The sequence below is a fragment of the Lotus japonicus genome, chromosome 1, assembly GCF_012489685.1.
Source record: "Lotus japonicus ecotype B-129 chromosome 1, LjGifu_v1.2".
Taxonomy (NCBI): Eukaryota; Viridiplantae; Streptophyta; class Magnoliopsida; order Fabales; family Fabaceae; genus Lotus; species Lotus japonicus.
Window position 1 is genome coordinate 134684441 of NC_080041.1, and position 13204 is coordinate 134697644.

The 13204-nt window shown below is 36.9% G+C and overlaps 2 protein-coding genes across 4 annotated transcripts; both read right to left on the reverse strand.

Moving 5' to 3' along the window:
- Positions 1 to 90: 90 nt before the first annotated feature.
- Positions 91 to 3044, reverse strand: LOC130731203 (nuclear transcription factor Y subunit C-3-like). Of its 2 annotated transcripts, XM_057583422.1 has the most exons (4): positions 2959 to 3044; positions 2661 to 2702; positions 856 to 1666; positions 91 to 394 (listed from the first exon to the last, which is right to left on the reverse strand). In XM_057583422.1, the coding sequence occupies exon 3, from the start codon at positions 1663 to 1665 to the stop codon at positions 889 to 891; it is 777 nt and encodes a 258-aa protein (XP_057439405.1). In that variant the 5' UTR covers position 1666; positions 2661 to 2702; positions 2959 to 3044; the 3' UTR covers positions 91 to 394; positions 856 to 888. The 2 variants fall into 2 exon arrangements, with proteins under 2 accessions (XP_057439405.1, XP_057439406.1); XM_057583423.1 differs by having other exon boundaries at positions 91 to 2702; positions 2959 to 2998.
- A 6020-nt stretch (positions 3045 to 9064) lies between these two features.
- On the reverse strand, positions 9065 to 12451 carry LOC130731206 (cation/calcium exchanger 5). 2 transcript variants are annotated; one of them, XM_057583425.1, is made up of 2 exons: positions 11498 to 12451; positions 9065 to 10090 (listed from the first exon to the last, which is right to left on the reverse strand). In XM_057583425.1, the coding sequence occupies exons 1-2, from the start codon at positions 12290 to 12292 to the stop codon at positions 9326 to 9328; spliced, it is 1560 nt and encodes a 519-aa protein (XP_057439408.1). In that variant the 5' UTR covers positions 12293 to 12451; the 3' UTR covers positions 9065 to 9325. The 2 variants fall into 2 exon arrangements, with proteins under 2 accessions (XP_057439408.1, XP_057439407.1); XM_057583424.1 differs by having other exon boundaries at positions 11459 to 12445.
- Between the last annotated feature and the right edge of the window lie 753 nt (positions 12452 to 13204).

Consider the following 13204-nt stretch of genomic DNA (forward strand, 5'->3'; position numbering starts at 1 on the left):
ATTCCTGCAAAGGATTCACACATACGATGTGAATGAAAAGATGGCACAATTCCAAAGTGCATAAAATATTATGGGGACAAAGAAGTTAAATTGAAGTAAATATGCACCTATAAGTTAATATTATATATCATATGATGACCAGAAAATTAAACCGCTACAAATAACATTTTATCCAGCATAATTAAAGATAAGGTTCAGTTTTCCCTAGCATATTATCTACGGGGGTCCCATTATCTACATAATAGTCTGCATTACATGTAAACTATCAGCTACACTTTCTGATCATCGCTATAGACCCCTTTCTAACCATTCAGCTTGACATCATCAGGAGATTGCAGCACCCCTTTCTAACCATTCAGCTTGACATCCTCACGAGATTACAGCACCGGATAATCTGCAAGCCAGGAAATGCAGGTAAATATCAGACACAAAAGGAACTATGATCGATAACAGTACAGGCAAAAAAATATAAACATCATTTACGCAGATCGAGTAAAGAGAGAATATATGTAGGGTGAAACTCAAAAAAGCTCACATATAAAACTGCAACACAAAGGTCTTTTGTATGTTTTCAGGAGTCTTGTAAAAAGAAGAAAACTGAAATTGAAGACCTGCAGAGTCCAACTTTTCTATAATGTAATGAAATAAGCATTTAAACATCAAATTTAACTCATTAAAGCCTGAACATCTAATAGCATTTTTTGATTAACTTATTTTTCTTTAGAATAAATTTTGGCACATAGAAGCTACTCACAGAAACTTCTCCATATAATTAATTTTGGCTTTAGAATCAATTGCAGGAGAATTTTCAAACATGCACTGATTAAAAAGAGTGAGGGAGAGCCTGAAGTTCACCTTGATTTCCAAGACACGCCCATAATAAAGCATCTACTGATCTGGAGATGGTGGTCGCTGCTGGTCTTGTGGCTGAGGCCACATTTGGGGTGCCATGTAAGGATGAGATTGCTGAGCATACATATTTGGATCCATCACAGGCTTTCCCATTATGACACCAGCAGGTCCAACTTGCTGAGGCATGCCGTAGCAATAAGGAAGCGCGTCACCAGGCCCAGCCACAGGCATTGATCCTCTTGGGATTGATGCGAGCACTTCATCTTTCAGGTCCTCGCGAGGCACTATGTCAACCAAGAAGTCAAAGATATCAGTCCTAGTAATTGCTGCAGCGATATCATTTTTCTGGAGAGTTCTCCTTTTGTTCTCTTCAGTGTGATTCCAAGAACGCAGGGTTAACTCTAATATGAACATTTCACATGCCCTTGCAAATATGACCGGTGCCTCAGCTGATATCATTCGAACATCCTCATCAGCCTTCATAATCTTCTTGATCCTTGCCAGGGGAAGGCTGTGGTTCTTGAAATCAGTAACCTTCTCAATTTCTTGGTATTGATTTGCCCAGAAGGCTTGGAGCTGTTGCTGAAGTTGCTGCTGCTGTTGCTGATGAATATGCTGATAAGCAAGCTGATGCTGCCCCATCTGAGCTCCAGCAGGTTGACCGGTGGATGGCATGTTCCCAACAGATGTGACAACCGCTCCTGGTGCCCCGGTCATTTGGTTTGGCTGATATGGGTTAGAACCATACGTCAGTTGACCTCCGCTACCGACACCCCCCATGGATGGGTTCTGGCCATGCCCTTGATGATCCATTCTGTTTCATGCGAAATCAAACACGTCAACGCCCACGTTTCACACACGACAAAAGCAACAAATCATGCAATCATTAAAGCAAAGCGATTTTATTTGTCGACATGTTAGTAAATATACCACGAGTGCATTATTTGACATAATGTTCAAAGGAATAAGAAAAACAGGCCTGCAAATCCGGTACTTTTACACTTGTGTGTCGCGATGGAAAACGACACCAGATCTATGCAACAAAGAATCAGGCATAACAATTTTCCCTGCATGCATAACGCATAAAAGCAGACAATTTGGTCTACCTATTCCCATGCACAATTGCATCTCAAACACAAGAAATTGTTTTGACAACAGTTTGGCGCCTACAAACGCCTATGTGAAAGCAACACGCGTGGCACAACCAACAGTTCACAAAGCAAAATAAATTAAAAAATTGATCAGCAAATCTTCATTTCAAAGACCAAAATGCTTTCTGTTTTAGAACCTTTCTAGACTCAAATTAAAAATAAATAAAATATTCACAGGATAATCACCCAATTCAGCTAAAAGACCACATGGTTCATATAAGGCATGCATCAGAAAAGCAAGTCAGTTAAGAAATTCATGACTACACAAAAACCATTATCTGGATTTCTGAAGATATCTAATCCAAATTCAGAGAAAGATGAATTGAGATTTCAACCATGTGCATGACATTAATAAGGAACAACCAAAAACAGGAAACTTTTACTTTCCAAAATTGGCCGAAACAGGAAACTTTGATCAAATTGAATCCTTCGCTTACCTAACATGTCAGTTTCACAGATTTGAAAAATTGGCCACGTGAAAATTAACCACAAAGGGCAACAACAAATCGAATTACGAACACAAGGTAAAAAAATCATCCCAAAAAAGGAAGAAAATCAAAACAAAATCATGTCACAGCATACAAAAATAAATGCAGATGCATTAACAAAATCACAAAGATATATATACTCGTAGAGCAATAGTTTTCAGTTCCTTACCTTCCCTAACAGAGTGCCCCGCAAACACTGAGAACCTAGAACCTGAAAAAAGGGATCAAAAAGGAAAAAAATAAAAAATATTAGCAACAAAAATAGAAATTGTCTTGGATTAAAAGATCTATAGCATGAGAATTTTGGTGGGTCGAGCACAAGAAGCTATTTTGGGAATGCTTTCATTACTGGGGTGGGGGAAGATCCTAAAGCTTAGAGGGAAGAAAAGTTTAGGGTTTGAGAAGAAAACACGTAAACAAAAGAAGCAATTCGTGAAGATTGAGGATGTTTTTTCTATGAAACGAACCTGTGAGAGAGAAGACTGAGAACAGGTTGTGATCGATTCTTACTAACATGGTTAGGACCTAACTCTTTATATAGTCGAGTTCTTCCTTTTTTTCCATGCTGACGATTTTGCCCTTCTCCAACTGTCCTCAATAGTAACTTTTATTTTCTAAACTAGGGGTAGGAATCTTGTTTGAGCATGTTAAAACATAAGGTTAGGTTTTTAACTTGAGTTTCTTATCGGTAAATAATTTTACCTTATTTTTTCACTCATTGAAACAAGTCTATTTGATACTCCTAGTAGATTATTTTTTAAAATGGAAAGTGAGATTTGGAATATGCAAGTAGATTTTATGGTTAAGTGTATGTTTGTATTTCAGTTCAACTGAACGTTAACTTACTTAAATCCTTCCTTTCACGTTTCAAGCTTTAGAAATCAGGAACTCGAATTTCAAGACAAAGCAAACAACGTTTGAAGCAAAACCAAACATAGCCTAAAATAACGTTATTTATTTCTATCAACCTATAATATAACCTTTGTGCATGTTACAAATAAATTACATAAATATGTGGGAGTTCATTGTATGATTCAACGAATAAAAAGAAACTAACATTAAGTACAAACTAAAAGAGTTGTTTATGTCTAGTTTAAATCTTATGTGGCATTTTGGATTCAAAAAACATTGTTCGACAATCGAAATAAAAACCCTCATTGTGGATGCTTTTAGGACATCTTTAGGCGGCAATACATTTTTTATCAATTATTTACTACAGTTGCATTCGCAGTAATTCGAATTTGAGAGTTCTGCTTAAGCTAAAATAACTCAGACCAGTTGATCTACACACTCGATGGTAACTACCCTCAGTTTTCATTATTGGAAGAAAAATAGTACAAACACTCAATTTTGCATTATCTTTCAAACAATCTTCCATTGAATGGTTAAAATTCATGTTCGGTCTATAAAAATATGAGCATCACTTCTAATTTAATGAGACTTACACGATTTTAACAAATTTATGTGACAATTGAAAAAAAAAAGTTAAACTGAGGGTTGCTAGCATTACTTTTACCGAGAGAAAAGTGTTAGTATCGCTTATTTTTACACGAGAAGTTTTATATGATATTACAAAATTAAAGCATGACATTCACGACGGGTCATTTGCATGTTTGAATAGAAAAACCATGGTTGGGAGAATGGGAGTGGATACAAAAACTCCTATTTGACCAATATCCAACGACGCAAACTGTGTCGTCCCATGTCGTCAAAAAAATGTTGTGCTAGATAGTATTTCCGTTTTTACACTCTTTCCAACACTCTCACAAGTTGATTTAAATTTATGTGAATCTACTAAAAGGCGACAATCGTTCGGACTCAGTAAAGGTTTTCTAGCACCTATAGTAGGACATATGACTTATCGCGATGCCCGCATACCAATTTACGATGTCTATGTCGCTGATGTTCGTCAAGCAGACCACGTGGATTGGCTAGTATCTTCTTCGGGTAATGATACCTCGATTCCGAAGATCATTTACAATTTAATAGTACTAGATGAATTTCAAGTTAATTAATGAGATAATATTGAAAATAATATATTAAAGTAAATGTTGCTACCTAATTGTTGAAAGTTAAAAAGACTTAAGTATTTTTTTGAAATTAAAAAAAAAAAGACTAATTAAGTAAAGAACTAAAGATGAAGCATAAGTAAGAGTATTTTAAAAAGTTAATTTACTGATTAAAAAGATGTATTCCGTTGTACATTTCATAAAGAAGAAAAAATTTAGAATAGTGAGAAAGGGGAGGAAAATCAAGGAGAGTCGAGGGTATCGTGACCGCTTAGGTAAGAAAGTGGACATTATAGCATACGGAAGAAAACATTTTCTCACGATTTAAGGCTTTGGTTTTTGTTTCTACTCTCAGAAATGGTTTTCTTGCTCATGGTTCTCTTCACTTCCAAGTTTCACCTCTTGGATGACATCGTCATCATCAATGCAAGGTGGTCACATTCAAAGCTTGGTGGCCAGATTCAAACCTTTGAGAGCGTTTTCAGGTTCAGAGTACGTTGCATCTGATATTCAGGGAGGAAAGGTTGGTGCTTGCTAGATATATTTTGTAATTTTTCTAGTTTTAATTTCTCATATATAAAGTTGATAATTTTTCATTGTAAGTCATGTTATTTTTTTTCTAACAATAATTACTACAATTTAATCTAGTAATATAGGCAGATTTAAGCATTACATCACAATTTACAATTTTAAGGTATGATTCAGGTACATTGTTATTTAGGATTTGCATTTACAATAATCCTTAAAATTAAGTAACCGTGTCTAATGCTCAACCTTGGATGTGAGAGGTTTCCATTCTTCCTTATTTGTTACGATTTTGTGGGGATTATGGAGGTGGAGAAATAAGATCGTCCTGAATGATAATAAATGGACTATTGAGTATATTAAGAAGTGAATCCCGCAGGAACACAATCATGTTTTAATTCTTACCAAATAACAGTTGAGCGGCGCGAAGGATATTTGCGTAGTTCGATGGAGAGTCGCTCTTGGTAATTTTTGCACGTTGAATGTAGACGGAAGTTTTCACCCGAACTTGCAGTATGGGTAGCTTGATTAGAGATGGTTCAATCCTTCGGCAAAAAGGCTTTTATGCTGGCTTTGTTGGTGGTGGTCAACTCGAGGTGAGATATGTGCCTTGAAGTATGGATTGGGCATGTTTCGGGATGTAAATATTTGTCGAGCTATTTGCGAGACAGGTGGCTTGGAAATTGTGAAGACTTAAGTGGATAGTAAGTTCAAAGTATCACGTGTTAACAAGCGACTTTATAAAACTTCACCAAGTATTATCTCATGATTAGAATGTGCAGATTCATCACATTTCTAAAAATGCTAATGAAGCAGTTGATTACATTACTAGTATTGGAGTTGTTCTCACGTGCAATTTCATTGTTTTAGATGTTCTGCCTCATAGGCTTGAGCACCTTTTAGCTAGGAATGTGTCGGGTTTGTAGTTCTTGTCGTTTAATTTTCCAATTCAAAAAAAGTAACCACCTCTAATATAATTACACTTTTGTGAAGTGAGTGAAGATGCCATCACTAGTTATAGACCATATATAAGTATTATGTACATAATAGTGATAATACTTTAAAATGACAAAACAAAATTTGACTTCCTTTCTTAAAAATTTGCTAAAAATCACACTATATATAAATTCCAATTAATAAATCAATTAAATTAATTGAATAAATTAAATTAATGAACAGCAATGCATAAGAAGACTTATTATAGTATATGTCATCCGACTCGGGTGTGGTAAAATTGAAATATATCTTAAAAGTACAGCCAAGGATCAAACTTCGTATTCAAAGAGAAACTTATAAGTTATAACCACCCATTTGGTGCCTTCTCATCTTATTTAACAAAACAAGATCCAAATCCATGGCTACAGTAAAACTGTGTTGATTACTTATTTATTATAAACATTCACAGTGCAACTAAATATAGAAAAATACTATCATCACTCATTTAACACTCTTTTCAACACTACATTTTATTTTTATTAGTTGAATTTCATGTGAGTTCTATTAAATTAGAAATGAGACTCACATTTTTAGTAGATCCTACATGAATTTCAACCAATAAAATCAATAATGTTGAAAAGATTGTGTTGCTACTTGCTAGCATTTCCCTTAAATGTCCCTTAACACAATGTTCTGGATACAGATTTTGTAATAAATAAAAGTAAGTGTGCTAGTGACACTTATTCTTACACTCTCTTTCAACAATCTCACTAATAGTTTAAATTCACGTGAGTCTACTAAAAATATAGGTCATTTCCAATTTAATAGTGCTACATGAATTTTAGTTAATTAATAAAATAGTATTGAAAATATTGTAATAAGTAAATGTTGATAGCACAGACGGGCCAAATGTGGAAAGTTAAAATCGAATAAGTAAAGATGAAGCATAAATAAGAGTATTTAAAAAAATCAATTTACTGATTAAAAAGATTTTTTCCGTGTACATTTCATAAAGAACAAAAAAATTAGAAAAGAGGGAAAGGGGAGGAAAATCAAGGAGAGTCGAGGGTCTCGTGACCGCTTAGGTAAGAAAGTGGACATTATAGCAGATGGAAGAAAGAAAACATTTTCTCGCGATTTAAGGCTTTGGTTTTGTTTCTACTCTCACAAAACGATTTTCTTGCTCATGGTTATCTTCACCTTCACCTCTTCAATGACATCGTCATCATCAATGCAAGGTGGTCACATTCAAAGCTTGGTAGCCAGATTCAAACCTTTGAGAGCGTTTTCAGGTTCAGAGTACGTTGCATCTGATATTCAGGGAGGAAAAGTTGGTGGTTGCCAGATATATTTTGTAATTTCCTTGTTTTCATTTCCCACACATAAAGTTGATAATTTTTCATTGTAACTCATGTTATTTTTTTCGAACAACTACAATTTAATCTAACAATGTAGACAGATTTAAGCAGTAGTGCATCACAATTTACCATCTTATTTACTAGAAGAAAGTATTAATTCAGGCACATATTGAGGATTTGCATTTACAATAATCCTAAATTAAGTAATCGCGTCTAATGCGCTCAGTCTTGGATATGAGATTTTCATTCTTCATTGTTCGTTACGATTTTGTGGGGATTATGGAGGTGGGGAAAATATCATCCTAGGCAATAATAAAATGGACTGTTGAGTATATTAAGAAGTGGATTCCGCAGGAATACAAAGATCGTGTTGTAATTCTTACCAAATAATAGTTGAGCAGCGCAAAAGATATTTGTTTAGTTCAATAGAGAGCCCCGCCTGATAGTTTTCGCACGTTGAATGTAGACGGAGCTTTCTACTCGAGCTTGCGGCATGGGTGGCTTGATTAGATATGGCTTTATTTCTTGGACGAAAGGCTTTTATGCTGGTTTTATTGGTGGTGGTCCACTCGAGGTGAGATATGCGCCTTGAAGTTTGGATTGGGCATGTTTTGGGATGCAAATATTTGTCTAGTTATTTGCGAGACAGACATGTTCAAGTATTTATGTGTTAGCAAGCGACTTTCTAGAGCTTCATCAGGTATTGTCTTGCAATTGAAATGTGCACGTACATCACATTTCTAGAGATACTAATGTAGCAGCGCTGGTGTTGGAATTGTTCTCCCGTGCGATTTCACTGCTTTAGACGTTTTACCTCAAAGGTTTGAAGTTTGAACCTCATTTGGCTAGGAATGTGTTGGGCTTGTAGTTCTTCTCGTATATTATTAGACTTCTTTTAAGTGAGTGAAGATGACATCACTTGTCATAGATCATATATATAAGCCCGTGTATATAATACTTCAAAGAACAAAACAAAATTTACCTTCCTTTCTTAAAAATAATATGCTAAAAATAAATCACACAATATATGTAAATCCAATTGATAAATCAATTAAATTAATTGAATAAATAAAATTAATGAACACCAGTACTTAAGAAGGCGCATATATAGTTTATAACTAGTGGTGTCGTTCGACTAAGGTGTGGTGAAGTTGAAAGGAGCCAAGAGTACAGCTCTTAAGGTGTGGTGAAGTTGAAAGGAGCCAAGAGTACAGCTCTTAAGGATCAAACTTTCTACTCAAAGAACAACTTTTAACCACCTAATATAAAAATGTTGATTTATGATTTGATAAACATTCACAGTGCAACTAAATATAGAAATGCTATCATCACTTAACACTCTTCATTTTATTGGTTAAAATTCATGTGAGTCCTACTAAATTGAAAGTGAGACATACATTTTTAATAGACCCTACATGAATTTCAACCAATGAAATGTGTAGAAAAAAGTGTCGGCGTGTCACTAGCATTCCTCTCCTTTTTTTTTTGGTCAAACTAGCATTCCTCTCAAATATAACAAAGTTTCCCTTAACACAATGTTCTGTGGATACAGATTTTGAAATAGAAAAAAAAACGACCTCAAATCCAAAAGGCCCATTCAGTAAAACTGATAGTCGAACACTCGAACCCAACTTACTTACCAAACTAAAGAAAGAAAAAAGTGCCCTTTTGTTGACCCAAAAATTGTGCCCTTTGGAAGTGATCAAGGCAGAAACAGTCAAAGAACTAACAATTGCGAACAAAAAGACAGCCAGCAATGGGTAAGCATTGGGACGATTCTGGATTGCATTGAATTGTAAATACTAAATACAGATTATAATTAATGTGACCTGGACCCAACTAAAATTTTTTATCTACCCTAAACCTAAGTAGACACCGAAAGAAAGTCAAATATATGATTAGTCTCTACTCACCCTTTTACTATACTTGTTGAACTCTTCGGCTATTTGGATAACTTATGGTTGGGTTTGTTTATGAATATGGGTTACAAATCTACCTAAGATCAATCACCCTGAAAACATTGCTACTATCAAACTCACTGCTGTAAAAGCAATATAGAGCCCTACCAGACAGAAACCCCAAAACCTAGGCACTCTGAATCTGCACCAAGTGATCACCAAGAGAGACCCCATGAGGCTCAAAAGCAGAAAAACAAATGCAATGACTATACCAACGTGGAAACTAAGCTCATACGCTCTAGGATATATATTGACCGTCTGTATGACCAAAGCAGTTCCAAGACCAACAAGCATGTTAAACATTGGTCCGGCAAAGCAACCGGCCATTGCCATAGCTGGATGACCTGCTTTAGCAACTGCAACATCAGCAACAAGATCCCCCACTGAATTTCCCCATGCCAGCACCGTAAGACCTAGGAGTGATGGTGGCAGTTTGAGACGCGTACCTAGAGCTTCAAGGCAGTTCACCAGCTCTCCAGCTGTAGTAGATATCCAAAACACGCTCATAACAAATGCTATGATCACCACTGGTAAATGCTCAGTTTTTGGGGGTTCTTTTTCCATCACAAAATGGAGAAATGCAAGAGGGAAGCTTGTTACGAGCACTACTGACCAGAGGGGTAAATGAGTGTTGGGGAGGAGGAAAACTATGGGATGATTCAATGGGACGAATGAGTTGCAGGCATACAAGAGGGCTAGTGGACAAAGAGCGATATTGGCTGATGCATAAAATCTGCTCCATTGCGATGGTGCTGGTTGAGGGATTGTCAATCTTAAGAGAGTTGAGACAGGAAGCCCCCATATTTTAGAAATCTGTAAGCACAGAGAAAGGGGTAAATCAGGATAACATGAAGTCAAACGATTCAGTGATATTATAGAAGTGCTAGAAATAAGAAATCTATCATGACATGCACAGCATTAACTAAACTACTTTATATATTGGAATCATGGGCTATTTTACCCTCAAATACTTTGAAAAGAGTTATAAGAAGTATTTGTACCATCAATTACCTCAATGGTCAATCTAATTAGTTTAACAAGCCTTCAATGTATTAATACAGAATCATGAATAATTTGGGTTTTATACCAGAATACTGACACATGAGAAAATTAGACCACTTCCATACTTTTTTGTGGTGTACACTCTCTGGATCTACTCTACCATCCTTAATATTAAGTTCTCACATTTTCAGATGTAGTCTAAGGGTGTCCAGTGGCCACTTACAAAATTATTGGCTTGATTACAATTTTGATTCCCTTCAACTATTGTGTGATCATGGTCTCTATAATTTTAATTGCAATTTGATCCCTAAATTTTTCTGAATGTTATAATCAAGTCTCTCTGCTAATGTTCCATTTATTTTTTAACAAAATTTTATCTGCTAGAAAGGAACCAAAATTACAATTAACTCAATTATTTTCACCATCTTTGTTACTTTCATTTCAACAACTCAGTTTAATACTGTCCTTATCCCCGTTTGTTTAATACCTATTTTCTACTTGAAAAGTTCACGCATAAACTTGCAACTGTCTCCTCGTTTCCTTCCAAATTTAAACTCTCTCCATACTTTCCTATCTAGAACTTAGACGAAACTGATTATATGAGAAATATTAAAAGTGGTACAATATACTAAACCTGAGTATTAGAATGACATAAAGAAGTCATGCATGTTATAGATAGTTAGATACAAAATGTCTTAGCTCCAACCTCCAACTATACCTGAGCTCCCAATTTACCACCTCAGATGAAAAGCAGAACACCTAGATTAAGATGATCAAAACATGTACCACCTGAACATAACAGTGCCATTGGTATCGGCCTTTCGAAATTATTTAAACAAAAAAATATCACCAAAGGTTATAATTCTATCTAAGGAAACTTTTGTTCTAGCACATCCATCCTAAGCATTAACCCAATATCAGTAACAGCAAGCAAGTTAGTTAACTAAAGGGGGGGCTAAACATGAGTTAAGCCAAAACCACAAGTAAATTGAATGCAATCACTGCAGAAGCATACAACATAAAAGTAATCAATCAAGTAATATCATGCCATGCATCATGATTATGCACTCTAAATGATTGAACTGAAGATACCAAATTCAATTACCATAAACTAGGAAATCACCTTAACTATTATATGAAATCATATGAACATGGAAACAGGTTAATTGAATTTCATACCAAATGAAAAGGTGAGTGAAATCCAGAAGCGCGTTTCACCTCCGGGGGAGATTCTGAAGCGTTGTAGTCGTAATCCAATTGCCGTTGTCCCTCGAGATCGGAAGAACTCCTCTCTTTGCGATCTACAATCCCTAGATCCATGTAGAACACAAAACCAACGAAAAAGAGGTAGAACGCGACGAATCCAACGGCTTGCCAGAGGAAAATCTCCGCACTGAGATACACGTAGAAGAGGAACAACGCGGCGGTTAGGTAGAACAGCAGATCCCGGATAAACGGAGCAGGATCGAGGGAAAACGGAGCGGCGTAGATGGCGACGAAGCCGACGACGAGAGCGGAGACGAACGCGCCGGCGGAGAGTATGGCGCCGAAGCCGGTGCGGTATTGTCCGGCGCGGAGGGCGGCGAGGGAGGAGAAGACGTCGGGGGAGCCGTTGCCGAGGGAGAGGAGTGTGACGGCGGCCATGCTAGGGGAGAGGTTGAGGTGAGAGGCGAGTTTTGTGGTGATGAGGGAGAAGTGGTGCTGGGCGGTTTGGATGAGGATGTAGAAATGGAGGAGGAGGAAGAGGGAGAGGGTTGGGATTGAGAGGGATGGGGTGTTGGGGAAGATGCAGTGGTAGTTGACGATTCCTTCATCTCTTCCTCCATTGGAGCAAGATGATGATTGAACAGTGAGGGTTGATCTGCGTGGAGGGTTTGAAGTGGTGGTGGTGGTTATGAGAGAGGGTAGGTTTAGTTTGAATATGAAGACGAAGATGAAGAGTGAAAGTGAGAGTGAGAGTGATGATGAAGATTTGAAAGAGAAAGAGGAAGAGGGAATTGGAATGAAGGCCATGCCAAAGCTAAGGCCAGTGCCATTCGTTCACTCGATGGCTTTCTGTGTACACGACACACGCTCACCGTCAGAATCGCACAAAGGGGGATGGGTTTGTTGGGTCCCACCTTCTTACTTCTTCCTCCTTTTTCTTCCCACTATACACCTGGTATTAGAATTAATTATAATTGAGTGAATCACCATTTAAATGGTCCTCAGATTGTAAGCGTCGGTCATAGTAGTCCCTGGGTTTCATTAATGGTGAAAAAAATCCCTGAGTTTGTCTCCGTCGGTCATAGTAGTCCCTAACCACGTTGGGACAAAATGACGTTAAGTGACACATAAGATCACACACGTGGCTGCCACGTGTGTAAAAGAAAAGATAAAAACATGAAATCCATCAATTTGGTCCCCGAAATAAAAAACCCTTATGTCTTCATCTTCTTCAAACATCTTCCTCATGAAACCCAGAAACTTCTAAAAAATAAAAAACAAATCTCCTCAAACCTACTCATCATCAAACACATGAATGATATATATGAAATCTAAATTTTTCATCAAACCAAACCAAACGTTTGAATCCCAAACATTATACAATTACATCTTTATGTCCACCTCAGATTCACAGAGAAAAGGAAAGAAACAGTGGTATCAATCTCTCACCTTGTCTCTTTTCCACCTCCATGCTTCCATTGGGAGGAGACCAAGGAGACCTCCAACCAAAAATCCAACAAAGTGGAAAGAAAAGACAAAAAGACAGCCGCTGGAAAGGAAAAGCAACGCTGGCAATGTGACATGCTTCCATTGTTGATTCTTCCTCCTCCTCCTCTCTCCAATTGAAGAAAAAAATCTGCCCTCCTCCTCCTCTCCGGTCAGATCTGTACAAGTTCACCCAGAGAAGACAAAAAGAAACCCATGTTCACCTCTTCAAAC